Genomic DNA, 27,691 nt, shown 5'->3' on the forward strand with positions numbered 1-27,691 from the left:
AGCCACTGGCCACGGGGGCCGTGACTTCTTCTCTCTTCACTGCCCTTCATCATCTTGCAACATCAGTCACCTCCAGTGACCAGCAGCCGAGGGAGAGTCACGTGCAGGCGCATGCACTGGAGCTCGGGGCCCAGCCCACCTCTCCCAGGACCTCCCCTGGGGAACAGTGGGAACCCAGGAAAGCACAGTCAGGCTCATGCTGGACACTCAAACCCAATGTCTCCTCCACCTGCCACTCATTCACTCATTCGGTAAACACTGGCTGAGTCCCTACTGTGTGCTAGGCACATGGGACAGAGCCTTTGCCCATATGGAGATGGCAGTAGAGGGAGGGAGACCAGTAAAGAACAAGAAAATGAGAAACAAGAGAACAATGCCGTTTCGGGCAGTATCACGGGCAACATGGTGGTCTGTGCCCAACCAGGCACATTCAAGGGCAGACCTCCCTGAAGAGTGAGAGGCTGTGCCTGGTGCAAAGGGGGCAGGTGGGCAAAGATACACTTTCAGGCACAGGGATAGGCAGGTACTAAGTGCCTGGGGCTGGCAGGAACACGAAGTGTCTGAGGAGTCGTCAGAGGTGCAGGGAGGCTGGGGCCTGTGACGGAGTAGGAGAGTAGTCAGCGAGGAAGGCGGAGGCAGGGTTCGCCGCCTCCACCTGAAGACCCACCAGGTCCAGGTCACCACCACCACCACCAGAGACCAGCTCCACAGCCAAACCAGGGGCAGCAAACCCTGGGGACGGAGGCGTGCCCAGGCCTGGTCTCTGCCCTGGTTTACTTTAGGGAGGGCATAGAAAGGGAAGGCCTGAGTGGTTTCCCACGTGGACCGCAGATGCTGCATCCCTCCTAGCCCCTCAAAGCCACACCTCTCTGCCAGCAGAGACCCACAGCCTGGCCATGGGTGAGCGGAAGGTCGTGCAGCGGTATGGGCACACTGGTCTAGCTGTCGCTTCCTCTGCCCGTGGGTGGTCCTTGCTGTTCACAGCCTCTCGAAACTAGTCTAGCGTCTGCCCTTCCCCTCCTGGACTCAGGATGGCCCATTCTTGACTTCAGCAGCATCTTCCACTCTCTAAAATCCAAGGCCCCAGATCCGTGTCTCACAGCCGTGACTCGCTTACTTCTGGTTCTGCCTTACTTGCTAATTCACTCTGCCAACATTAAGTAAGTACCCTCTCTTGGTCATACTGGGTGCTGGGGGCACAGAGACGACAAGACAGGTCCCTGCATGGAAGAAGCTGTGCCCAGTGGTGGGTTTCTCTTAACCACAGAAGCCCCTCACCACTCAGGGCATTAGGTCCTCGGAGCAGACCAGGGTTGGCAGGCCCCAGTTGGTACAATGAACAACTTGTGGAAAGTGGGTAGTTAGGGAGAAAAACTATTTTAAAAATGGCATGTGAATATGTATACATCGTGGTAAATAAAAATTCTAAAAAGTTTCCAAACCAGCCAGATTTGTTGGCAGAAAAAAAGCTACTTGGGAAGATAACCTTTCTGGACCAGATCCTCCAAGGAAGATTTTCCGACAAGCGTCAGGTTTTCAGAGGTGTTGAGCCAGCCCTCGGGGACTTCATTTTCGTCCGCTCTTGTGTTATTTTCCTAGGTCTCAGGGAGAACTGACTTCCTCACGAAACAAACACTGTAGCTTTGCTCTGAGCTGAGCCTCTACATTATGGGGTTGGAGCACAAACTCTGCTCTTCTCTCTCCATTCCCCCCACATCATCTCAAAGTGGCCCCCCATGGTGGCCCTGAGTACCTGTCTGTGAAGGGGACATCCTTCTGACAGTTTTTACTAGTCAGCAATAAAACTAAGGGAGATAAAAACAGTTTTCTGAGTTCATCGTAATGTGCTGCCCATTTAAAAAAATGTCTTTTATTTTGAAATTACATCTTCCCTACTTTTTTAGTGTTAAAAAATGTCCTTTTCTAATTACACGTGATGGCAAAGGGTAGTTTGTTTTTCTAGCATCCTCATTTGGCAAAAGGGAAACGTGGCCACTGCACTTTGGTGCCGAAAATGTTTTTTGGATATTTTACTGGTGCATGAAACCCAGAAGTTGGGGACACTTTGGGAAGGAGAGTAGGCAATAGGGGTCACGTGCCCTTTTGTTTAAAGGAGACTGAAGCAAGACAGTCCTCTGTCAAATGAGCACCAACCTCAAAACTGAAGTGTCTGAGAGGAAGTCAGCCGCCTTGGAGTGGCCGATGGAAGTCAGCCGTTGGACAAAGCCAAGACAGAAATGCCGAGTGGCCAGCAGAGGTGGCTCTGTGCAGCACGGTGGGAATTTCAAGAGAGAAAATTCAAACATGGCTGGACACAAAGTCTTTATGTTTTACTGTCAGAGCCTCATTCCTCCCAATGAGGAAGAACGGAGATTTTCCTCAAGAACAAAGATTGTGTCTTACACATCCTGTGTCTCACCCAGGATGGAGGATGTGGTTTGAGCAAATTTTGTTGATTGATTATTGGAAAAGTGTTAGGAAGCACAATGCCGTGATGTTCGTATTTGATGGAATATTGGTGAATGGTTATCAAGCCCGACACCAGGATATCCAGGTTTAGCCACGGAGGACAAACCCAGGCCCCTCCCTGTTGGAAGCCACATCTTCAGACAACCAGAAGGTGATGCTGTTACCAGCCTCACCAATGCCAGTCCTTGGCCATTCATAACTCAGGCTGCTCCACACTCCCTGGCGCTCTCGACCTCACTGAGAATTAGGCATGTGGAAAGTTTCAGCTTGGGGAGTTCAGTTCCATGGAGTTAGCAGGATGCCAGAAGAGAGGGGAATAAAAGGAAACTCTCGAAATTGCTTTCAAAGTAAGAAATAGAAGGCATTGTTCCTCCAACCCCCTGCCTTCTGGCTGTGCCCCTTCTACCTTCACTCCGATCCAAAACAGCCAAGCAGAGGTTTGCTCAGATTTTCCACACAAAACCTCCACCTTTGGGAGGAGACCAAACTCGGAATGGGCAGGCCTGGGGAAGATTCTGGAAAGAGCTCCCACCATTAGGGCCACTCCTCTCCCCCCACGTGGGCTGCTCTTCCACTCACTCAGAGCCTCTTCGTCAACCACAGAGTAGCAGTAAGAACATGGGTTTGGGGGTCAGCAGGACTCAGTTTGACTCCGGCTCAGCTGCATCCAGCTGTGTGGCCGTGGGCACAGCTCATCATCTCATTGAGCTTCTCCCACTGGTGCCTCAGTTGTCTCATCAGTAAAGTAGGCCCGATGATTGCTGCCTCAGAGAGTTATTGCGGATCTCAACGGAGATCATGGGTGTGGAAGCCATCCGTACTGTTGAAAGCCGTTCTGTGCAATAGAGCCTGATGCTGTGGCCACAAGCTGTACGTGGCTCTCTAAGCTCCAACTGGTCAAAATTAAATACAATGTAGAACTCCGGTTCTCAGTGGCACTAGCCTCATTTTAAGCGCTCCATCGCCACATGTGGTGCATGGCTACCGTGTTGAACAGAAAGATACACAGCATGTCCATCATCACAGAAAGTGCTATCAGACAGCAATGCAGAGCTTTAAAAAATAATACAACCCACTCCAAGCCCAACGGCAGATGTGAGAGGGCTCCTGAGCTTCTCTGCTCAGACCCTTGTCCCAGGGAAAGGTGGTGTCGGTGCCGCCTCCGGTTAGAGAGACGGCCAGACCCCGTGGTCTAGAAGGCAGGGCTGCCTTCCAGGTGTTAAATCCAGCCAGTACCCCTCTGCCCTCAGCGAGGGCTTTTGTCACCAGGTCTCTTTCCTGGACCCCCAGAGACACCTCTCCCTTTTATTTATAGCCCCTTAGATGACTGGGCACTGACTTAGGGGCGGGCCCTTCTCCAAGGCCTCCGGTGCCATCTCCTCTTGTCTGGAGGCTGAACCTCAGTTCAGATTAGACTCTGGGCCCAGCACCCTCACACCTGAAGCTCAGCCGCTCCTCCATTAAACCTCTGTCTTCCCTAAAATTTGTGTCAGTGGGACCCTAAGAACCTACCCATGGAGCTGCCCCAGTCCCCCTTCATGAAAAGGGGACCCAGATTTCAGAGACCCCAAGGCCAGTGAAATCCTAGTCTGGCTCCCACACCTCAGCATCCCCCCGGGGATGCGTCTTTTGCACACCCAAGCTCTGCCCTTGGTCTGTGTCCCCAGGCCCACCTCAGCACCAAGCCCCCAGGCAATGGGAGAAGGCAGGCCCCCAAGGGCTCGCCCCGTTCCCACCACAGCTGTGCTGAGGCCACAGCTAGGACGGCTGGAAACAGAACTGGGGCTCAGGGGCCAGCCAAGCGCCGGGCTCCAAAATAGCAGTTGTGTTCACATAAAAGCCTCTAATGAGAGAAAGATGCCGTTCTTGGCCTCTCGTGCGCTCTTTGCAGACGCTGTCTGGCAGGCAGAGCGGGCCTCTACCGTTTGGCAGAGGGAGGGGAGGAAAGGGAGGTGTGAGTCAGACCTTGGCCCCCAGCCCCTCTGCATGGACCGCCCTGCTAATTGCATTAACAAACGCCTCCAACGCTGGGCCAGTTGGAGGCCAGGGCCAGGGAGCAGCCCCAATTCCCACGGGCGCTAGCAGGCATGAGGAGGGGGACCGTGGGCAGGGCTGTGGCCCGGCGCCGAGGCATGGGTTCCCCTGCAGCTCCTGCTGCAAAGCAGAAGGGTCACTGTCCTCCTTGTCAGAGCCCCGAGGGCCTTGTCTGGAAGGAGGCAGGGCTTTGGAGGCCTCAGTTCTGGAGGGGTCCCTGAAGATGAGAGGCAGACGGGAGGGGTCCTGGGGCATCCCTGTCAGGGATGAGCCTGGGGAAGGGTCTTTTCCAGGGGACCAGCTGCAGGGCAAGAAGGAGAGCCCCAGGCGGCTGACGGGGAGCCATCCAAGCCCTCCCACAGCGGCTCCAGGCCAGGACCCAGGAAGGTCGGGAGCGTAGGGCACCATTCCTACTCACAGCACAGCCAAGGCCAGAGCAGACGCATGCAGGACAGAGTGGCCTTGCTGTCAAAGAAACCTGCATTTGAATTTCATTGCCAAGTTTCTTCTAGAAATTCCATGCGGAAAATTGTCATGTATCTGATATTTACTATTAGCTTAAGATGGTAAGCGAGGCAGACACTGTTCTCTTCTTTATGGACCTATCAACTTAGAGAGAGACCGTCACAAAACAAGTGAACGTTCTGGCAGAAGACCAGAAATCGGGATGTGAGTTATGGTGGAAACAGCAGAGGGGCTGTGATCCGGAATAAAGAGGCTGATGGGGTAGCTCTAGCCTGAGTGGTGAGGGGGAGCCCCTCTGAGGAGGGGAGCTCGGAATGGAGGCTGGAACGATGACAGGGAGCTAGCCTGCTAAAGAGAGAAGGAGAAGCAACGCCCTGGAGGTAGAGCATTCTGGGGCCTGGGCTGGATTTCGTAAGCAAGCAGGTGAGGGCGCAGACAGGGCCAGATACTCCACAGCAGGAAGGTGTGGACAGGGGTGTGTTATGATGTAATTTATGGAGAACAAGCCAGAGGGTCAGGGGGGCTGGGGCGGGGGGAGTTGGTGAGAAGTCAGCTGGTGGCTTCCATCAGCCAGGAGAGGGTGCAGGGACCCTGGACTAGAGAGGAAGCAGGGGAAGCAGGCCAGTTCCCCAGAGATTTAGGAAGTAAAACAAATGGGGCTCAGGACAGATTGGAGATAAAGCCTGAGGGAGAGAAAGGCGTCTCAGGGGGCCCCCAGGTGTCCGACTTGAGCATTCAGGTGGATGGGGATGTCCTTTAACAGGGTAGATGAGACCTGCCAGGGGAGTTGCCTCGGAGGGAGGGAAACCACCAGTTCATTTGGGAAAATTTGGGGTGGGGATGTCTGGGAGGCATCAGAGTAGGCAGCAGGATGAATTAGTCCGGAGGTCGGAGGAGAGGGCTGGCTGAAGATATACATACGGGGCTAAATCTGGGCGTCGTCAGCCCAGAGACGATGTTTACATCCACGGGAATGCATTAGGTCATTCCAGGAGCCGTGCAGCGAGAAAGCAAAGAAGAGGACCCAGGACGCAGTTCTGGGAAGCCACGGTGAGTTGGTGGGCAGGGGAGAAGCCGCAGCAGGTACACAGGAGAGGCCAGGACGGGGAGTGACATGATGGCCACACACAGGGGGAAGTGTTTAGTGTGGTCCCTGGCACGGAGAGAGCATTGCACTCTTATTGCTGAGTGTTCATTGTTTGGCATGGAGCCTACTGGCACTGAGTAATGGGGAGCAAATGATGCTTGGCTTGGTTCCCACGGCCCCCTCTTTCTGTGGGGGATTTGCAAGATCTAGGTAAAGTCCTGGGGCAGCCCAACATTCAGATGCTGGGTATAAGAGGACAAACCAGCCGAGGAGGTGAGGAGGGGCAGAAGGAAACTAGTAGGTCACCCATGTGATCATTTGCCCCCTTAGTCCCTTAACCAACATGTGCTGAGTAGGCCGAGAGGCCCAGCACTGTGCTGCTGTCAACAGGACACGGCCCTTCGCCCCCAGAGGCCCCTGGGTAGAAACGTCTGCTCAGCTAGATCTTTGGGAGTGCACCTGCTCGCCAGGAAGATCTGAGGTGCCTGTAGGTGGTGAGGGGAGAGGTGGATGGTCTCTTGCTGGGACTGCAGCCTGGGTGTTACCTGGGTCTCACTGAGGTCAGGTGATCGTTCCCCTTAACCACCTCTCACCTTCCTCTCCACCACTCTGGCTCCTGCTGGTTTGTAACTAACTAGTCAGAGAAGAACCTGCAAATCACACCCCTGCTCTGGCCCTTTTCCTGAGTGTTTGTTCAGCACTTACCATTGCAAGGCCCTGGGCTCATTTCTGTACATGTACCTCTTTTCTTCCTTCTTATAACTGCTTTAAGTACTGTCTCATCCCCATGGGACGTATGTGGACACTGAGGCTGAGGGTGACCGAGCAGTTGCCTGAGATCTTCATGCTAGTAAGTGACGGGTTTGAGCCCAGGGAGTCTGGCTCTAAAGGGGGGGCTCTTACCCTTTGGGACGAGGACATTACAGAGCTGGGGCAGGTGAGCTAAGGAAGTTCCCTCGGGGAAGCCGAGATCACGAGAGTCCCCGTAGCACTGACATGCGGACTGGAATGAAAGCCGTGCAGAAACTCTGGACCAAGAAGGCAGGAGCAAATACCCAGGGTGCTCCGGGACCTCCTGAGGGTCTACTGAGCACTGTGGGGAATTCTCTGGAAGAGCTGATGGGCCTGGAGCTGCAGAAAGGCTCATCTCGGCACAGACCTGGACGAGGCCCTGGATTATTCAGCACACACTTGCTGAGCCTTTACTCTGTGTCCAGTAGACACTTGCTACTGAGCGGGACATGGGGGTCAGGGGACACGGGTCCTGTTCTCCCATCAAGGCCAAACATGGGGAGAGCACATGGATCTTGAAATGAACATTTACGTGAGTTATCACGTTCGTTTTTCACGACTATATGAGGCGGAGACTAACAGTCACGTTTTATAGGAGAGGAAACTGAGGCACAGAGAGCTTAAGCACCTTGCCTGCAGTCACGGAGCTGAGTGGTGGGGCCAGCATGTAGGCCCGGGCAGGCAGCAGGGCCCCCCCGGATGTAGATTAAGACGACAGCTAAACTTCGAGGCTCTGCTGATTTCCAGCTGTGAGACTGGGGCCAGCAGTCAAGCTCTGTGATCTCTGAATGGGATCAAGATCAAATCAACCTCGGCTTACAGGCTTGTTGTGAGGGTTAAAAATGAGTAATCCAGGGTCCTGACCCACAGGAAGAGCTACAGGGTGTTATTATTATTAATCTCCCCAAAACAACTCTTATTGATTGTTATACCCACCACAAGGACGAGGCTCTTTGGCAAAAGAGGAAGTCACTTGCCTGCGGACAGAGCCGGGATTCAACCCCGCTACTCCTTGGATCTGGCACCAGAATTCAAAGCACCTGCTCTTAACCTTAAGCCTTTCTGCTGGGGAGGTTGAGGGTCAGTACCCTGCCCAGCCCTCTCCTCAACAGCAGGGACGCTCTCTCCCCTCCCCAGAACAGCCCCAGCCCCGTGCAGCTAGGCTGAGATAAACTGAGAATGTGAAGAATTCTTCAAATCCTCTTCCCATTGTGTATGGGCTGGGGTGGCAATGAGGGCGAGCCAGTCTAGGAAGACTGGAGAGTCTTCCAAAAGCCCTAACTGTAAACAGGACCCGCTAACCCCACTCTTGTCTATAGTCCTGCCCCTCAGCTGAGTGAGCCAGGCAGGCCCCCGTCCGCAGTCTGCAGCCTCCACAAATGCATAAACACATAAATCGCGTGGCAGAGCTGGCAAAGCCACAGAAGGACAGGCAGATACAAAGACAAGAGGAGGAGAGGGGGCCCAGCTTGAGACCCCGCCAAGGTGCAGGGAGGAGGTGTGGCTCCGGCAATGGCCACCTACAGGTACAGGGGTGGCTCCCAGAGGTCCAGGGGTGTGGCAGGGGCCAAGGAAGGGGCCTGCCAGGGAGATGGGATGGGGGGCAGGCTATGTTGCAGTAACAGGATTTGGGGAGAGGAGGTGAGAGAGGTGACAGGTGGTGGCCCCAGGGGTCTCGGGCCATCACTCCTTGTGCATGGACAGTGGGTTGGAACCACAGATCTCTGGGAGACACTGGGGCACAGACAGACGCGGTCTCCACACTGTTCTGGGACTAGACTTCTTTCTTGGCAGTGGGAGGAGGTCACACACCCGTCCTTGTCAGCCTTCCTCTCCTGCTGGTAGAGTCGCCCCATATGTGTGAAACTGCTAGGACAGTCATGAGCGTTCCCCTGCGGAGGGGCAGCCGTGTGGGGTGGCGGGGGAGGAGATGGAGCCGGCAGACCAGCTGACAGGGTGTGGAGCCAAGAGCCCTACATTCTACAGAGCTCGGGACCCAGTGGTTCAGGGCCAACGCCTTGCTGCCCACCTGGTTCTTGTTAGGCTCATTAGTAGAGAAACAGCAACAAGCAAACAGCACAGGGCCCAGCTAATTAGTACACAGACCTTCAGTGGGCAAGCCGACTTCAAGTGGGAAAGGCCGACGCCCACTGGCAGTTCCTCCAGGAGAACTGCCAGCCTGCATGCATGGGTCGGGGACGACCGGGGAGCAGCAGGGTCAGAGGGCCTGGGAGGGAAGTCACAGGGGCTGAGGACCCCCAGGGTGGGGTGGGTGTTGGCAGCCCACTGGAGCAGCCCCCTGCTGGGGCATGAGGGTGTACACACACGCTGGTGGTGACAATCTGCAGATTCACCCAACTTTGAGTTTCCAGTGTCGAAACTCCAGCTTGGCGGAGACTAATGCTGGAAAATCACGTGCAAGTTAGGAAGCTGAGAACCTTTGGGGCTGGAGGGCAGGAGCAAGGCCCATGCCCAGACCTCTTGGGCAGCTGGGGAGAAGCCACCCGTCCCCCTGCCTGTCCCCTGCTCCCTGCTCCAGCTTCAGTTCAAACCTCAGAAACACCCTCTGCTGAGCTGGCCAGAACTTTCCAACCCTCCTCCCCACCTCCAACCCCAAATCCATTCCAAGGCCTCCAGAGTCTCCCGAGGCCCTGCTACTTACTCAAAGGGCAGTCCCTGGACCAGCAGCCACAGCAGCATCCCCTGGGAACTTGTTGGGAGCAGACTCCCCAGCCCAGCCCCAGACATACTCAGTCAGAGTCTGCACTTCAATAAGATCCCGGAGGATCAGGGGCATATTCCAATATGACTAGGACCCCCTCCCCCGAGGCAGATCTTCCTATGATGGACCCCAAATTCTGCTCAGTATCTTCAGCTCTGGCTAGAATCACCTACGGTGCTTTAAGAAAATACTAGAGCTTCCGCTGAGCATTAAACTGACTACCCACATCCCTGGCTTTGCTGCCCAGGGCAGTCGCTGGTTTTGAGTCCCAGACCCTCTTCTAATGAAGTGTGGGTCTTAATCGAGTCAGCACTTCTCTGAGCTCACTGCCTTCATCTGTAAAATTATTGGGTGCCCCCAAACTCTTCCTCCGGGCACAGAGGATGTGTTCCCAGAGAGCCCACACTAATCCAGAGTCCTGGAAAAGGAAAGAATTTCCAGGCAGACTATCTCTTTGCTGTTTGTTTCTGAATTGGGGGTTTCAATGTCTTTATCTGGAGATCCTTAGAGAGGTCCAAGATTCTGCCTGAGCATCACTGTTCGACTGGGAGAGAGGTCAAGGCCAAGATAGAACCAAGAGCTTGGCGAGCCAGCAGCCCCACCCCCTCAGGAGTGGAAGCAGCCCCCATTTCGTCCCTGTCTTGTCCCCATCTTGGGAGGCATCAGGACCAGTGACGAGGGCCTCTGTAAGGGCTGCCAACACTGTGAGTTTGGTCGCGAACATAGAAACTGTTCCATTGCTCAGGGCCTTGGTCAGGAAGGGGTGCTGGTGAGTCCAGGCCTTGTGGCCAGGTCCAGGGCCTGCCTAAGGGCAGTGGCAGCTCCAGCAAGGACAGTTTGAGTGAGCTCCTGGGGCTGCCAAGAGCCCAAGAGGCGGCCCTGAGTGTGAGAGAGATCCACAGGGCTTCCTGAAACCACCAGATCTGCCATTACCTAGTGTGGTGGGCATGCCAAACTCCAGAAGTCCCCAGCTTCAGGTGGCACTGGGAGGGAACAAAGTCCCACAGAGAAAAGTACAGGGTCCTGGAGTCACACTGCCTGCATCCAGCCCTCGTGCCAGCATTTGGGGTAGAATATTCTTGAGCACACTTCCCAACTAACTTGGGCCTCGGTTTCCTCATCTGTAAGCGGGATCAAGAAATACTCATGTTATAGGGTTATTGAGAGTCTCAACTAAGATAATGTGTGTAAAGAGCTTAGCACCGTGTTGGCAACACAGTAAATCCTCAGCTATTACCTAGTAGTGTCGTGGTAGTGGCAGCACCAGCAATAGTGGTGGCAGCAGTATCGATCGTGGTAGTACGGTAACCATGGTAGCAGCAGTAATGGTGGTAATGGTACATTGTTACTCCCAGTTCACAGATGTGGAAAGTGAGGCCCAGAAAGTAAGGTACGATATGTGGCAGGAAGCTGTAGTAATTAAGAAAAGGCACTTTGGAGTCAGGTTACCTGAGTTCAAATCGTGCCATGGAGCAAGGGAACCTGTCTGTGCCTCAGTTTCCTCATCTGCCAAATGGACAGTGGAACTACTTGCCCCATGGGATGTAACTGCACCTTGCACAGAGTGGGTGCTGCGTGGTTATTGGCTCTCGTCCTCCTTCCTGCCCCTGACGCCATCAGTGGAAGCTTGGGCGCACAGGCCCTGGCCCCCGCTTGGTTTCCACATAAGGATGACTATCCGCCCGTCCGTCTCATCTGGGCCAGCCCGCCAGCTTCAGAGCAGTCCAAAGAAGGCTGCTCCAGACTCGGATCGGAGCCTCGTCTCACTGTCCTGGCAGGGTGTCTGACCATCCTGGCAAGGCGCCTGACAGAGGCCAGGACCAGAGGGTGCGTTCCCTTAGCACGCACTGTGGGTGGCGCCCCAGAAATGTGCGGTGCAGAGGCCCTGGGGCCAGGCATGCTCTACAGACACAGGGGCGTGTGGACACCGGAGGGACCCTGCAGGCATGGCAGGTGAGGTGCCAACGCAGTAGGGCAGCAGGAAGGGGAGGCAGGAAGCTTTACAAACGTTAAGTGGGGCTTGTATTTCAGAAGTTGTTTCCAGGTGGAGGCATTCTATAATCTCCTTCCTTCCAGGGCCCATTGCCTCTGCTCCAGAGAGGAGCCGCATCCTCAGGAGGGGGACTCTGGATGACACTTCCGCTCCAGGTTCTGGAGTCCCCATGCCCAGCCCACTTCCCAGGGGCCAGAAGGAGACGGTGGATGGGGTGGAGGCACTCACGTTTGATACAGTGGCGGGTGCTGTTTGCCGTGGTCCATCCCGGGCAGCACTTTCCCCCGCAGACATTCCTCCTGTGGAGTCACCGACACAGGGTCAGGTATAAGAACACCCAGAGAGGGACCACTCACAGAGCACCCTCCCACCGAAGGCCCTGCCCCTCTGGGAGAACGCTGTCAGGTGTTCTGGATGAAGACCGTCCAGCTTGTCTAGGGAGGCTGCCTGGCCTGGAGCGGGCACCGTGGGAACCTGCAGATCTGACATTCAGTCCCAACTCTGCCATTCCCTGCCTGACATTGGGAGACCTCAGTCTTTCCATCTGCCCAACACAGAGCCCGCTGGGACAACAATGACAAGGGATCGTGACAATGATCAAAAATCAAGTTCAGAGACGTTCAGTCCCTTGCCAAGGCTAAGCAACCCATGAGAGCCACAGCCAGACTCCAATCCGAGTGGCCCCACCCTAAGTTGTGCTCCAGCTCTCCATTGCCTCTCACCAAAGTCAGCACCACAGCCCTTGCCCAACAAACGCTGACCATCCAAGGGGAGCTGGAAGACACACACAAAACGGTCTCAAGGACACACGTGTGCGTCACCTGCCAACAAATGCACACTGGGAGGAGCCTTAGCTCTCGGGTCAGCTAGTGCACAGTGAGACTGAGCACCAGGCTCTAGAATTTCTATTGAAGACAGGCGTGTGAGGTGGCTAGCTGATAGGAGGGTGGGGCTGGGATCTTGGGGTAAGCTGCCTCTGCATGAGGAGCTCTCCGTTTCAACGTGGGCAGGCTGGCGGAACTCACGTTATGGGATGTAGGCCTGCTCCCAGCGACTCTTTGGTGCTGGCACCAAAGGCGCCCCGAGGAAACGACCTGCGCTAACTGCTGGGGCGCTCACCCTACTCACCCAAACTTTGCTTTTAGGGATCTGCTGAGGCCCCCTGCAGCACCAGCAGGTGTCACCAGCCCTGATTCTTGAACTAAAGACCCAAATGCCTGGCCCTGGGTGACTTCCCTAGAAGGGCTCTTCCTGAGGAAGACCTCTGGGGGGCCTGACTACTTGGCTCAGGCGGGGCCTGGCTCTGGCTCCATGGGTCCCATCATTAGCATCAGAACTGGTCTTCCGAGCACTCACTGGCTTGGGTCGCAGAGGTACAGGGCCAGAGAGTCAGGGCGAAGGACAGAGCAGGGGGCCATCCCTGTGTCCTCTGTGGCCGGCATGGCAAGCATCTGGTCCCACTTAGGGATGTGTTTGACATTTGAGTGGACCCCAAGGCCTGTGTGGTTTTGGAGCCGTATAAAGCATTCAAAATAAATTCCTGCAGCTTGAAAAGTCTGAGACTCATTCCTGGCCCTTTGGTCCAACCTCCCAGGGAGCTCCCAGAATGTCCCCCCAGCCAAGGGCTGTGGCATTCCCGCCACCTCGAAGCCTCTCTGGACCACTGCCTTCAGCAGCTTCCAGGCTCCACAGTGGCCTCATTCCTGCGAGGGCCCAAGCCCTGGGCTCTGGGCAAGGGGCTGGTCCTCATACCCAGGGTTTCTGGATGTGACCCATTTGTAAGTCACTACCCGTTGCGGTGATGACGAGGCTCTTAGAGGCCTGGGAGGTCTTCGGAAGGAAACAAGACTACAGGCCCCAGGCGTTTTCTGAGCATGAGGCCTGTGGAAGCCCAGAGAGCATGGACTGAGGGGCCTGCCTGGGTGGTTGTGGCATGTAGTTTTGCCCGAGGAGGCCCCCTGAGCCAGCTGTCACCTCGGATGACCTTAGAACAGCTTTGCAGCTGACTGCCCATGGTGGAACCCTCAGGGCCATCAGGGCCACAGTGAGGACTGGCCAAGATCAAAGACTGTCAGGTGGTAGAGATGAGGGGAGCAGCTTGGGACTCCAGAAGGATTCAGGTTCCAATGAGGGCGTCTGAGAGTCCTTTTTAGGCCACCTTGGGTAGAGGCCCAGGGAGGTGGCAGGCTGGGAGATGACCATTCAGTGGGCTGTCTCTGGTCAGCTGGAGAGGGCAAATGAGCCCAACTAGCTGGGTTACATGCTCAGTGGTTCTGACGCCCTGAAAGGTACCACATATGGATCATGTGAGTCCAACCTTTCAGGTGACACCAGTCAGCAAACATTAGCCCAGTATGCATCACCATTGTTCAACCCCTGGGGACACTTCTGGTTAACAGCATGGGACAGTTGCTGTTCCACCTGGGACAAACCTGGTCATACTAATCCTTTGTTTAAAATCCCCCATAGCTCTGCATTGGCCTCTACAGAGCTAACCAGGCCCCCACCTGCCTCTGCAATCTAATTATTACCATCAGCCCTCCCTCACCTCCATGACCATCCACAGCCAAGGCTGTGGTCCTCCAAGGGTACCAAATTTCTCGTCTGCCAATTGTACTCTCTTGGGTTGCATTTTTGATGCCTTTGCTCAAGCTGCTTCTGCCTACAATGCCTTCCCTCCCTTTTTTTGAGGATTAAAATCTTTTGCCCTCCAAGACTTCCAAATCAAATGTTACCTCCCCTGACATCTGCCCAGCCTTCCGCATTCCCCATTTCCTGGGATCTTTTAGTGTTAATCAGTCTCAGGGTGTTGGTTGCACCGGTCTCTCCTTAACTACTTTGAGGGTTCTTTCTTAGTTCTTTCTGAGCCTCCAGAGTCTAACTCAGGGCCAGACACCTGCGATGCATTTCATGCATCTTCGTTTCACTTATTCTCGTGTTTCCCAAAAAGTGGATGAGCACCACTGAGGGCAGGGAAGCGGGTTTTAAGTTTCCACAACTACAGCATTCCCCAAAACTGCGTCCCAGGGTGAGAACGGGATCCCCACTGCACTGATCTTTTCAGCCCCATTGGGTCGGTGAAAACAGTCTGCCCGAGGCTGAGCCTGCAGGCCAGTTCCTCCCCCGATGCTGCCGGTCTCCCTTTTCGGAAGGGAGAGCACATGGCAGAGCTGAGCTTCTTGAGATATTGGTGTCTGACTCGAATTTGAGAACATTTTGTTTCGATTTCAATTTTTCTACAGTTATCTTCTCTTCATGACAAGAGGGACTGTTTTCAACTTATGATAGTGATACAAAGTTTCCTAGAAAATGAATTTATTTATGTGGAAAAATGAATCAGGCACTGTTTGGAATAGCAAAAAAAGTAACTCATCTGAATGTCCAAAACCAGAAGGATGGATAAATAAACTGTGGTATGTTCAGACAGTGGAATAATATACAACAGTTCAAATGAATAAACTTGGACTAATTATATTAACGTGGTTAAATCTTAAAAATCTAACGAGGTGGGGGAAAGCAACTTGTGGAACCATAACACAGTATGGCATCACTTATCTATGTTTGAAATATGCAAAACAAATTGTTATTTTATAGATGTGTGCATCTATAGTAATAGTATAAAAACATATGTTGGAATCATAAGTAAAGTTAGGGAGTGGTGGAGGAGAGGAAAGGAGAGATGAAGGCAAATTTATAGAGGAAATTTCAACTACAAAAAGTCAGATGCAAAATATGCCAAAATATTAAGGTTTGCTAAAGCAGGATTATGAGTTATAGTATATCCAATGTCTTTTTGTGTGTTGGTACAAAACTTCATTATACAAAATATTTTAAAATAAATAAAACACAACATCCTGCTATTTTAACAACACATAAATTTAAACAGAAATAATAGATGATGAAAGGGAAAATATGATGAGGGTGCTGTGCCTTGAGGCTAGTTCAAGAAGCTCTGAACATTGGGAAGCAATGGCTTCAGAAGACCCCTGTGGACTGTCAATTCCATTAGTGCAGGACCTGCCTGGGTTCTGGTGTGTTTTGTGCAATAAATCCCCACTGCAGTGCAAGTTCCACGAGGACAAAGGCTGTTTGCCACTGCTGCATCCCCATCATCCATCACAGTGCCTGACATACAGGAGGCCTTTCAAATGCATGTTGAATGAATGAATGAATGGTTGAGTGAATGAATGATTGAATAATCTCCAGTAGTAGTGATGTCATTACAAGCTTCACCAGCAGGTGGCACTTGGTCCTTGGCCCTAAGGAACCTACAAGGCAACTGCTGGAGAGGTTGGCCTGGCCAGGAGCCATTAGCCAGAATGCACCTGAGTAGAGGAAGCCCATTAACAAGATTGCCCCTCAGCCACTCCCCAGCTAACTTGGAGTAGCTGCGTGGAGTATGAGAGGAATTCACCCTTTATTGAAGCTGCAGAAAATAATCTGGGGAAGGAGCCAAACCCAGCCTGTGATAGGATGTATGCACCTGCATACAGCAGGTGTCTGTGGGTGGCACCCAGCCCATGTTCTCACACACCTGTGCACATCTGTCAGCCTTATTGTGGGGACAATCTACTTTGCTCATCAGTACCTCATTTTATGGTTTCTAACAGTGCACGCTCCCACCCTGGCCCTCTGCTACCCCAACTTACTCCTCCCCTGACTAAATACTGGTGGTATAAGCTCCTCCTTGATCTGGCCCAACCCATGCTTCCAGCCTCACCTCCACTCACTGTCCTGCCCCAAGGCCAACGCCAACAGTGAGAGGCCCTTATCTCCCAGCAGCGCTAGGCCCCTAGGCCCCATTCCTGCCACCTCCCCTCTGCTTTCTCCCATGTGGCTCAGTGAGCACCAGGGACTCCAGCTCACAGAGCCTCCTGTCCCTTGAGCTCCTCAGCCACAACTGTCCCATTCCTTTATTCTTAACACGAAGCTTATAGTCCTAGAAAGCACATTCACTGGTACATATCTGTTTACTTCTCCAACTTAGTTACAAGTAATTGAGTTGCTCTTCTGGCCAGAACAGCACCTTTGTCTCTGGGACCCACCCCCTATCCCGTGCCCCTCACACTTGCTCTTAGGAAGCCTGTGTTCACTCGCAAAAATCAGGAGGGGGGAAATCAAGACACGGCAGGTGCTCATGAACAGGTGTTGGCTGACTCCGTGTGTGAACCGCTTGGCGGTGCACCTGTCTACTCTCCGCCTGCATTCAGCTGGGCCTCCGGCGGTGAGCAGGGAGTTCACACACTCATTCAGTGGGCACCTTCCAGCAGGTACTGAATGGCACCGCGCACAAGTGCAGCTCTCCTCTAGGCACTGGCAACCTAGCAATGAGCAAACAGCCTCTGTTTTCATAGGGCCTACATTACCGTGGGCTGGAAGACCCAGCCATAAACACAGAAAGAGAAATATAATGTGTCATGTGGGAGGAAGTGCTATGAAGAAACATAAAGCAGGGTGAAGGGAGAGAGAGGGCGGGGCTGGGGAAGAAGGCCTCTCCGAGCAGAGATCTGAAAGAAGTGAAGGTGTGCAGGAGAGGAGGCTGCAGCCAAGGAAAACGGGCGGTGCAAAGGCCCCAAGGACGTTCTCTGGAACAGAACGAGGGTACGGGTGCCCTTCCTGCTGTGCACCAGAACTAAACCCAGCTGGTAAATCAGGCCCAGGCCAAGAAGGCTGCCAGGTTTCTTCCTAGCCTCCCGGTGGAGCCCCCACCCATCCCTGCATTGCCCAGGGCTCCCCTGCCCTCCATTCGGGAGACACCTGATATACCCAGGCAAGGCAGAGCGCAGGGCAGCCAGGATGATCCTCGACAGAGGAGCCGCCCGGTGCTGCGAGGGCGCCCCCCGGCGGGCAGTGGATGGTGCTTGGGAAGAGAGAAAAGGGAAATCGCACAGTTGGGAAGAGCTTTAGCCTTGCCAAGTGGTTGAGTCGCACTGACACTTAGCTGCGCAGGCGGACACACAGACTACCCCGTGTAACCACCGTGCCCCAGCCGCACGGGGCTCAGGCAAAGTGCTTCTGAGTCAAAGCCTATTCCCACGTCTCACCATGCCTGTACCCAGGCCAACCTGCGCCCAACCCAAACATGTGTCTCCATGTGCAGGTTTCACTGCCAGCCTCCTTCCCAGAGATGCAACTGCCTTCGCGCTCCGGAGCCCCCGGCATCCTCCACCTGCCCGCGCTCTGTACCCCCTCGACCTCCAATGGGTCTGAAGAGCCTGGAACGGCCACCCCGCTGCCCCTCCCGCTCCCTCTGCACCTGGCAGCACAGGTTCGGCTGAGGGCAGGCAAATGCAGAGGATATTAGGAAAGGATTTAACGTCGGGTCTCGGGGAGCTGCACGAAAGGGTGAAGATGGTGTTTCTCTCTCCTCTCAACTTTTTGAAAGTGGGTCAGACCTCCAAGCCCCGGCTCCGTGCCGTTTCCCCGCAGTACTGAGGCCAGAAGGACGATGGACAGAGCCCAGTACCCTCTCTTTTCGCCTGCACATCCCTCCAGCGAGGAGCGCACAGACCCAGCTCTCTTTCCCCCCACCCACTCCCCACCCCCAGCCCCCATGCTTTTCTCTCCAGTGCTCACCCCGTGAGCGGTCTTCGCGGCAGGGTTGGGGGCGCAGCCCCAGGCCGCTGCTGGGTCCCGAAGCGCGAGAGAGCCGGGGCGGCCGGGGCCCGGGGTGCGAACTGCTGCTGGCCCAAGGGACTGCTCCTCCAGGTCTGCGCAGGTGGCCGGACTCGCCGCGGCTGCTGAGCTCGGGGCGGCCTCCTGGCCTCCGTCTCAGTGGACCTCCTGAGGCTCCCCCAGTCGGGCTGGGCCACCTCTGCGGGTGGAGAGCCCTGCTCCCGGAACAAACTGTACACCTTGGCCGCAGCCGCCGCCGGGTGGCTGCTCCCAGGGCGCCACAGCCGACTTGCGTCCCTGTCAGCTGGCTCGTATCTTCCCACTGGGTACCTCTGAGCACGACCTATGCCCACGACGAGAGCCAGAGCGAGCGGCAGAAAGCTCCTCCAGGGGCTCCACAGGGCGCGCTCGGGGCAGGGGGCGGTGGTCCGCGGCCTCATGGCGCGGGGCCACTGGGGAGCGGTGCGTGTGGGGAACAGTCCGGGCAGTCGGGGAGCCCGCCCGCCCGCAGGCTGCGCTCAGGTCTCCTCCGGGTGGCCGGCCTTTCCTGGTCTAGGGAGCCCCGAGTCGGACTGCGGGCCGGGCTCTCCCTGGAGCAAGCGCTCGGCAGCGGAGGGGCCCGGGGCTGCGCGCCCTGCGCCTGAGGTCCGCGCTGGGTCTCCAGCTGGGCGCGCACCGCGGCTGTACCTTCGCGCCTTCTCCTTGTCGCTGTGGCCTTCCGAAGGGGTACTGGAGGATTTTTATTTTTGGAAACCTCTCTGTTTTTTCGTCTCTTTTATCCACACCATGCCCCCTCCTCGGAGGGACAGCTCAGCCCCCTCATTATGGGAGAGGGAGAGAGGAATTCCAGCAACACCCACTTTGGCACCGGGAAGCGGGCGGGCGGCGTGGGGGGTTAACCCGTGAGTAGCTGGGGGTGGCGCGGGGCTGACCCGAGGGCTGATACGGGAGAGGCGGCCTGCCGGAACAGCCGCACCGGAGCCACGTCTCTCCTGCCCCGGGCAAGCTCCAGCTGCTGACCTGTCCCGAGTTTATCTCCCGCCCCGGACCTGGGGACAGACTCTGCATTGGATGACCGAGGCGGCACCCTGGAAGGTCTGAAGGAGGCGGGGCGAGGTACCGAGAACAGCGTGACAGAAACAGGGCCAACCCTGGGGACCAACTCCCTGCCCCTTCGCTTCTAGCCCTGGCCACTAGTGGCGTCCGCGGGGTGCAGGCTAGCCCTGGGACAGCGAGAAGGAATTCTGGAAGGTAGCTTTGTGCGAGAGCGCTCGAAGGTCGCGTGGAAGGGGGCCGCACGCCCTCTGGTGGACTTGGCCTTGTCGTCGGCCATGCTGCAGCTTGCAGAGCGACCTGCCGCCGACGGCGCCTTCGCTCCCAGTTCTCGGACCCTTCCCGTTGCTCCAGTGTCCAGCCTGATGGCGGATCCTGGAAATGGCGTCCTCTTTCACAGAGAGTGGACCTAGAAGATCCCACACTACACAAGGGAATACAGCCTCAACTCCTGACCTTGGCCTACGAAGGCCTTCCTGACTGGCCACTCTATCTAATCAGTCTCCTCTCTTGAAGGGCCACTCACCACTGCACCGCACCTGCACCAGCCTCCTCTCTGCTCCTGAACAAGCAGAGTTAATGCCCACACCCCTGTCCGTGGAACGCTCGTGTTTGCAGGACTAACATGTTTGCAGGACTAACTCTTCATCACTTCTCTCAACTCAAACATCAGCTCCTGGAGTGGCCACCCCAACCCTTCCCCTGCCCCGCCCCCCAATCTAGTGAGAGTAGCCCGCATACTCCTGAGTCCTCACTTCCTAACACATCCACGTGTTTTACTTTCATGGCTCTAGTTACTGGTTGACATCATCTTATTTATTCGTTTGCTTGTATAACTGCTTTACTGGATGGGCTGAACCTGAAGACTCCAGGTTTTAAAGATAATCAGGAAACAGCTATATGTTTCTCCCCTCACTGCCTTCCCCCAAATTATGGTGAATTTCTTTTCCCCGCCCTTAAACTCAACATCTCTGGCTTGCCCTTTCCTATCAGTCACAAGAAAAGTTTCATTTCTATAATTAAGGCCAATTTTCAGGCACTAAAAACATCTGGTCCCATCCAAATCTAATCCTTATCCAATTTAATCAATCGCAAATCCAATTCAACACTCCTTCCTGCTCTCACAAGATAGCCCCTGGGCTCCAGATCTCGTAAAGGAGAGAGTGGACTGCAGTCTGTTTTTCTGACTGTCCTTTCTCTGCAATGGCTTCTCTGTCAGAGTCCGGGGAGAGGTATTAGAGGAAAGGTGACAAAGCCTTGTGTGACAGGTGCCCTTGGCTGTCGGGTGCCACACGTGGACACATTTGTGGATTCTCGGGAGGCTCCCTGCAAGACCTCCACCCTGCACTTCGGTAGCAAAGCATTCCCTGGCTAGCCTCTCGCTGACCCTCTTATCCTCTGCCCCGCATGGACTTTGCCAGCCTTGCCCACAAACCAATGGTGAGTCGGCTGTTCCTCACCCCACTATAAAAGCCACTCCAGCCAGGCTCCACACTCAGAGTTCTCCGGACAGGGAGTGCCCACAAGTCTCTTCATTCATGTGCACCCCCAATTCCTAAAGACATGTGCTGGGTTCTCCCAAGGGCTTTCTTGATGTGCTTTAGTACCTCAGGGTGCTTGCAGCTTCCGACAACTCAACCGGCATCGGGGGAGAGAGAGTTATGGGGAGTCAGGCTAGTTTCCTCTCCTTGAAATCCCCCAATCTCTGTGGTGGGTGCTCTGGGGACTCCCTTCCCTTGGTTTGCACTGGGGAGCACCCTCAGGGGAAGTCTCAGCCCTGCCTGTTCATGCAACAGTTCTTTTCCTCAACACCTCCTTCAGTCCCCTTCAGTTATAGGCTGGTGGTATGGAGGGAAGTGGCTTCAGAGTTGCGGAACCTGTTCTGCTGTTAGTGAAGTGTGTAGTACTTCTCTCTGGAATGTGAGAACCTGTAGTCCTTCTTGTTCTCCCCTTGTGGCTTCAGCAGAGATCCAAGACCACAGGAGAAGTTCTGTTCAATAACTGAAGAAAAAATCATATTGCCTGACTTCCCAAGCCACAGTGACAGCTCTAGGAATTGATGTCCTGTCTTCCTGGCTCACCAGTTTCCCTAGAGCCTAGAACAGTGAGAATAGTGCCCGATTCTCATCGACAGCCACGGAATACGGATTCCATGGACGGCTAACTGAATGAATGACAGAATAATCTCGTGAAGTAGGGAGGGCTGGTAATCATTAGGACCCTTTTTTAAGAGAGAAAAACCGGGTTCCTGGTGGTAGTTGCTGATCCAAGTTCATGTGCTTCCTGCCTCTAGAGATGGGCCTGAGGATCTCCTTGAATTCTCTGCCTTGGGTTTTGGGATGAATGCCATCTTGATTCCCAGAAAGCCCAGCTCCCTCCCGGAGACTTTGCTCCTTCACCGTTCTGGGGAGGCCCGAGCCGCATGCTGCCTCTCCTTTCCCCACTACCCACGCGGTTCTTCAGTTCCCGACTCTCCCTGTCCCCACTACCTGCCAGTTCTTTCAGGAGCTCTCCTCTCCATCCCTCAGCGCTCACCTCAGAGCCCCATGAGACTCCCAAGGCCAGAAACCTTGGCGTCATCTTTGTCCCTGAGTTATTTTTTCCTCCCGTGTGTCCAAGTCATTATTGCTGCTCCGTCTCCTCCGTCTGCGCTTCTGGAAGTCTGCCGCCCATTCAGCCTCTCACTGCTCGGCTGGCCAAAACCTTCAAGCACACACTCTTCCCTCCCTGCTGGGCGCCCCTCCCACTCCTCGGCGAGTACACACGGTCCTTGGAAACTCCCACCCTGTTCTCCGGGGAGCCCACACCCCGACTAATCGGCTCTGCAGCCTGGCATCTCCCGCTCGTCTCGTCCGGTCCTAGCTCTGCCCTCTGACCTGTCTCCCACTCGCTGCCCATCACTCCCTCCCCCCACAACTGTTGGGATCTGTTGATGCAGTTCTTTGGAATCTCCAATCCCATAAACACTTGAGGTTCTTTCCTCTTTTTTTTTTTTTTAAGCTGCCAAAATTTATAGAGTCTACTAAGGTTCAAGCACTGAGTTGAGCAGGCTACATAAACTGACCTGTCAGACCAAATAAAGGTGACATCGTGACTTCTGTCCATACAGGGGAGGAAACTGAGGCTGGGAATAGCTACTGGTTTGCAGAGGTGATGAGCAGCAGATGCAGGACTCAAACTTCGGTCCCTTCCCACCTGAACCCAAGCTTTGACGACTGCGCCTCAGCCTTAGCTGTGGGCTTGTGACTCTGTGGCCCTCCTCACACTGAAGTGGTCTCTTTCCCAACCGGCTGGGCTGCCGTCACCACCTAAGTACCTCGACCACAAGCTCCCCAGTGCCCTCTTCTCTTCCCTTCCCTGGGGGGTGGAGTTGTAAGAAGTCTCCATCCCCCTCTCCCTCCCCTATCCTGTAGAAGGAGTGGGGCTGTTTCCAGCATGGCCCCTGACTCACCACGTGTCACTTCCTGACCTCTGACCCCAGCTTCCTACCTAATGAGGCACAGAATGCCGCTCAGCCTACTCACACATCTCCTGGGGCTCAGGAGAGAAATCACTGCTGGAAAGTCCTGCAGAGAAAGTCCCACGGGGTTGGTGCGAAGATTCCAGCGGGGAAGGTTTGCCAGGACATGTACGCTGTGAGTGGGGATGGTAGCCTGGTGGACACCCAGGGCAACCTAATTGCTTTCCCATGTCTTGCTGGAATAATGCTGGCAGCCAGAAAGCTACCAGAACCTGAACTAATCTGGTAAATACGGACCAAAAGCAAGGACCGTATTTCTGCTCCCTTTGCTGAGACCCAGACTCCTGACAGAATTCCGGGGATTTTTTCTTCCTTGGAAGTGACTGGACCTCCAGCCCTGAATTCCTCTCCCCAGGAGAGCTTGTTCCCCTGCTCAGAACAAATAACACATTTCCTGGTTAATCAGTGGGCAGAGCAGCTAAAGGAAGGTTGATGGGGCCCCAGCTTTCCAGATGGGAGAGGCTCAGGAGCTGGGATATCTTTGTCCAGAAACTGGGCCGCTGAGACCCCTGCACTGTGCAGCCTCAGCCCCCAGGCTGGAAGGTACGGGCTGTATGAAGAGGCCCCAGCTCCCTCCTGCACGAGGTCTTCCAAACCCACCGAAGCTGCCAAGACCACTCCACCTCAGACACCGCGGCCTGGCATGCCCCCCAGAACTGACAGCCACCCTGCCCTGGACCGCTTGTGCTGTCTCCTCCCATGAGCATGAAGTTTCTGTCTTCTGCAAACTGAGCTCAGTGCTTGGCTTCTATTTTCTCATCTGAAGATAGAGATAACGATGCTCTCCTTGCCATCCCCACCCTCAGGGCAAAGTAGATAACAGAGCCTGGTCTGCCCCTTGACAGCAGGGGATCAGTTGCCGGAGGGGGATGCTTCTTTCTCTCTTTGCTTGCTTCCTCTTTTTTTCTCCTTCCCTCCCTTCTTCCTTCCTTTCACCCTCCCTCTCTCTTTCTTTCAAGAAAAGAGGACAGGTGGTTTTTATAGATCTAATGTTTTCAGAATACAGTTTAGAAAACCTGATTTGAACATCTGGGATTCTAGTCCAAACAGACTTTTAATTAGTTACTTGAAAATATGCCACTCAGAAAACTTCATTTTCTTTTGGCCCATGTAAATATGTCTTTAGACTAAAAAAAAACAAAAAAAGCCCCTATTTTTATTATATATTTCCCTTTCTTGATGAACTCTCAGTATGAACTTTAAAAAGTTATTTTTGTGTGACTTGATAATAAAATGAATAAAGCTGTCTTAGACAGCCAGTGGATATTTCTTGAGCGCTTAAAGCACACCAGGCACTGTGCTTAATGTTTTGGAGACATTTTCTCAATGAATCCTAACAACAGTCTTATGAAGGAAGCATTATTATTATTTTTTTTAAAGATTTTATTCATTTCTTTAGAAGGGAATGAAAGGAGAGAGGGAGAGAAACATCAATGTATGGTTGCCTTTCGTGTGTTCCCTGCCGGGAACTGGCCTGCAGGGAACCCGCCTGCAACCCAGACATGTGCCCTGACTGGGAATCGAACCGTGATTGTGTGGTTCGCAGGCCCGGGCTTGATCCACTGAGCTACACCAGCCAGGGCTGGAAGCATTATTATTTCATCATGTAGCAGATGAGGAAACGAAGGCTCAGAGAGGTAAAATGACTTGCCCATGACAGCAAAGCTAGTAAGTGGCTGCACTGGGAATGCGCTCCTGGTTTGTCTGGTCCAGACACGCACTCCACGCCAGCTTCTAGGGGAGCACTTCTCTGGAAATGCAGCTCCAGCTGCGTTCCTGTGAGAGGGAAGCGTTCGCAGCTGTTCGTGGTGTGGTCGAGGGAGCTGACGGCCACACAGAACTGCTGTCACAAGTTAGCCCTCCAAGCCCATCCACCCTCCTTGCACCTACTTACAGCGAGGGGTCCGCCAGCTGTCAAGGGCAGACAAAAGTCATCCTGGTGAGTTTCAGCGAATCTGATTCCCACGCACCAAGGAGAAGGAGAGGAAGCAAGTTTGCCCTACAGCAAATCATGTTCTGTTGCTGAGTGAGGCTCCTCTCAACCCTCTGCCTTTCTCAGATTTGGACAAGAGAAGTGATAGGAACAGAGCGTCACTGTGGCCCTTGTGGTAGGCATTGTAATTCCCATTTCACAAACCCAGAAGAGGGGAGTCTCTTGCTCATGGTTAGACAGCCAGGAGTCGAGCCAGGATTCAGCTAAAAAGTCTGCCCGGCTCCCAAATCTGGGCTGTTTTCACCCCAGCACACGGCACTGACTCCAGGATGCCCTGCAATAATGTGACATGGGCAGCTCCTCATAACTGGGTTCACTTGTTTCCCTTCATTTCTAGCCCCTGACAGCAGAGTGGGTGGAGATGCAAGTTGTGTGCATTTAGGTAAAGCTCAGACAACATTCTGCACTTACCTGCATAAACTCCTTGTGCCTCTGGCTGAAATGGGATTTTCTAAAACTCCTGGGGGCTGAAGCATAACTTGCCCCCAAGCGGGATCTTAAAGATCTGAGCAGGAAAACAGTGTGAGCTGCCTGGAAGGCTTCCTTCTTTCCCCCAATAAGACCACAGGGGCTTCAAGTGCTCTGCTGCGGCGGGGAGGGGGGGGCACTCTTGTTGGGTGGGAAGGGATCACACATTGTATCATCCTTTCGGAATCTCCAGGGAGAAAGTCCTGTGGGCTGGAGGGCTGTGCAGATCGACCCCGGGTTCTGGAATGGCCGTGCAGGAATTAAGGATGAGGGGAGTAGGAAGCAACTTCCTTTGGCCGTCATTGGGGTCTCCCAGCCTGTCCCCACCTTGGGTTCTGGCTGGGACACAGTGACTTCCCTCGAAGCCCAAAGGATAGAGGTTGTGGGGACAGACACAGGGGCTAGCATAGGGTCTTTCCTAAATTAAGCTCCTCCAGAGAGTCTGGTAAGAGACTCTCCTCCAGAGAGTCTGCTTACTCTTCATTATCAAGGTCATGAAAGGGGTGACACCTCTGCCATCATCTTCTGACCTCCATTTTCCCCTGGGTGGTCTGTTGAGAATGTGGACACTCACTGTCTGCCCTGGTGGCTCCTGCTACCCTCTAGGACCCCAAGACCTTAGGGACAGGCCAAGGCCCTAAAACTCCCCACCACAGAGCGCAGACACCAGGCTGAGGGCTCGGTGCAGCCCAGTCCCAGCTGGTCTGCCATGACTCATGCCTTGTTTCCGTCCACTCTGGTCTGAGAGCCTTGGCCCAGGGGCCTCCAGGAGGTTGTAACACAGGCTGGCCCCTGGCCCATCGGGGCTCAGCAGACAAAAATTAAAGATCTCACTCCTCAGGAACTCACACAGACAGCAGAGGCATGCTCTGTGCTCTGCTTCACCAGACCAGAACTCAGGCCAGAGGAGGCTGGAGGCCAAGGGAGGAAGGAAAGGCGTCTCTGCTCCTCCCCCTACTCTGCCCCCTCCCACACCCGGTCATGAAGCCCTGCCCCCTTTCCACTCTCTTCTGTTCACTTCCCCTCAGGTCCTTGCCTGAAGATGGCACTGCTCCTGGCACCTTCTCATCTCCATTCCACTCCTCCCTGCCTCTGCCCAAAGACAGAAGTGAAGGGAAAACAGACTTGTAAACAAATAGCATAAGTTTCAGGCAGCATTTAGGGCAGCGTCAGATCACGGCAGGGAACACAGATCCTGGTTGTAGCTCACTTGTGCCTCCAGGGTCTCCCTTCTTGATTGTGCCCCTTCCCCTCCCAGGACTTCAGTTTCCTCACCTACAGAGAGAGGGTTTTAGTAGATGAACTCAAATTCGCTGTCAACACTAGATTCAAATCTAAGGAGCAGACAGACAAGGGGTGGGCTTGTCCACAGTCACGTGACTGGTTATTGGCAGCGCCGGCCCTTGAATCAGGGTCTCCTGACTCCCAGACCTCTCAGCTCTTCTCTTTCAACTCCCCCCAAGAAGCTGGGAGCTATTTGACCGTCTTGGCCAGGGAAGCCACGAGTGGCTGTGCTGTCAGCAGCGGGGCCTCCGAGCCTGGGAACATCTCTGGCAGGGTAGGTGCAAGTGCCAAAGCCGCTGGTGGAGACGGATGGGTTGGGAGCCAGGGAGGGTGTATTAGAGATAAGCTGTCAGCGTCTCCCCTCTTCCAGTTGGCAAGAAGAAACACAGAAGTGTCCCTGATGACTGAGAGGAAACAGTCCCCATTTCTGATTGAGCCCTTGTTCCACAGAGTGCCAGTGTCTGTCTGTCTGCCTACTTGTCTCTCTCATAGATGCACACAGTCACAAACACACACAGAGACACACACACTCTCCACCCATGTCTAGCAGATGAAACATGCCACTAGCAGCCTCAGTCTCTTGATGTCCATTGATGTTCTCAGGCGCACTACTTTGGTGGGGCCTGGAAATCCTTTTGCAGCAACACCTGTCATAGTAAGTGCTGGGACTGAGATAAGGTCAGGGTACAATGTGAATACAAGGACAGAGCACTGCAGGATGGGAGTACGGGACAATTGATCGGGGAGTACCCTGGGAAAGACGCTATTGCAGGGGGTTCTGGAAGGCAGGGCAAACCTCAGCCCAGGGAAGGTGGAAAGGATGGTGAGGAGAAGGCACAGCAATGGTTACCAGAGCCAAGTTTGCAAAAATTAAACCACCCCAGGCTCTACCCCTCTTCCCTTTTTTCAGTGGGGTTTCTGATCAGAGAAATTTTACCAGATTTTTGAAAGATAGTCAGATGAAATTCAGATGATATTCAATGTGCACAGGCTGGGATGTAGTTAGATGTGCATCGCGATGCTTAAACAACCACTCTCCACACAGAAGAGCAGATGGACGTCCCCGAGATCTGTAGTAGCACATGAGACAGGCCTGGACTCCTACAGAACTTCGCACAACGTGGACGAAGTCAGAGCATTTTCATCACACTTCACATGACATGGAACTGGAGGAATAAACGATGACACTGGATGAT

At 54.3% G+C, this 27,691-nt stretch overlaps 1 protein-coding gene across 2 annotated transcripts in view; it reads right to left on the reverse strand.

Annotated features, from left to right (window-relative positions):
- Positions 1–19,186, reverse strand: part of LTBP2 (latent transforming growth factor beta binding protein 2) — an 88,029-nt gene extending 68,843 nt beyond the window's left edge. For both annotated transcript variants that reach the window (XM_053673272.1, XM_037128195.2), the window contains exons 1-2: positions 18,139–19,186; positions 11,791–11,861 (exon numbers count right to left, since the gene is read on the reverse strand). In XM_053673272.1, the coding sequence (XP_053529247.1) occupies positions 11,791–11,861; positions 18,139–18,617 (550 nt within the window). In that variant the 5' untranslated portion in view covers positions 18,618–19,186. The remainder of the gene's footprint in view (positions 1–11,790; positions 11,862–18,138) is intronic.
- Between the last annotated feature and the right edge of the window lie 8,505 nt (positions 19,187–27,691).

This window comes from Artibeus jamaicensis, unplaced genomic scaffold, assembly GCF_021234435.1.
Source record: "Artibeus jamaicensis isolate MK-2021 breed Jamaican fruit bat unplaced genomic scaffold, CSHL_Jam_final contig_851, whole genome shotgun sequence".
NCBI lineage: Eukaryota > Metazoa > Chordata > Mammalia > Chiroptera > Phyllostomidae > Artibeus > Artibeus jamaicensis.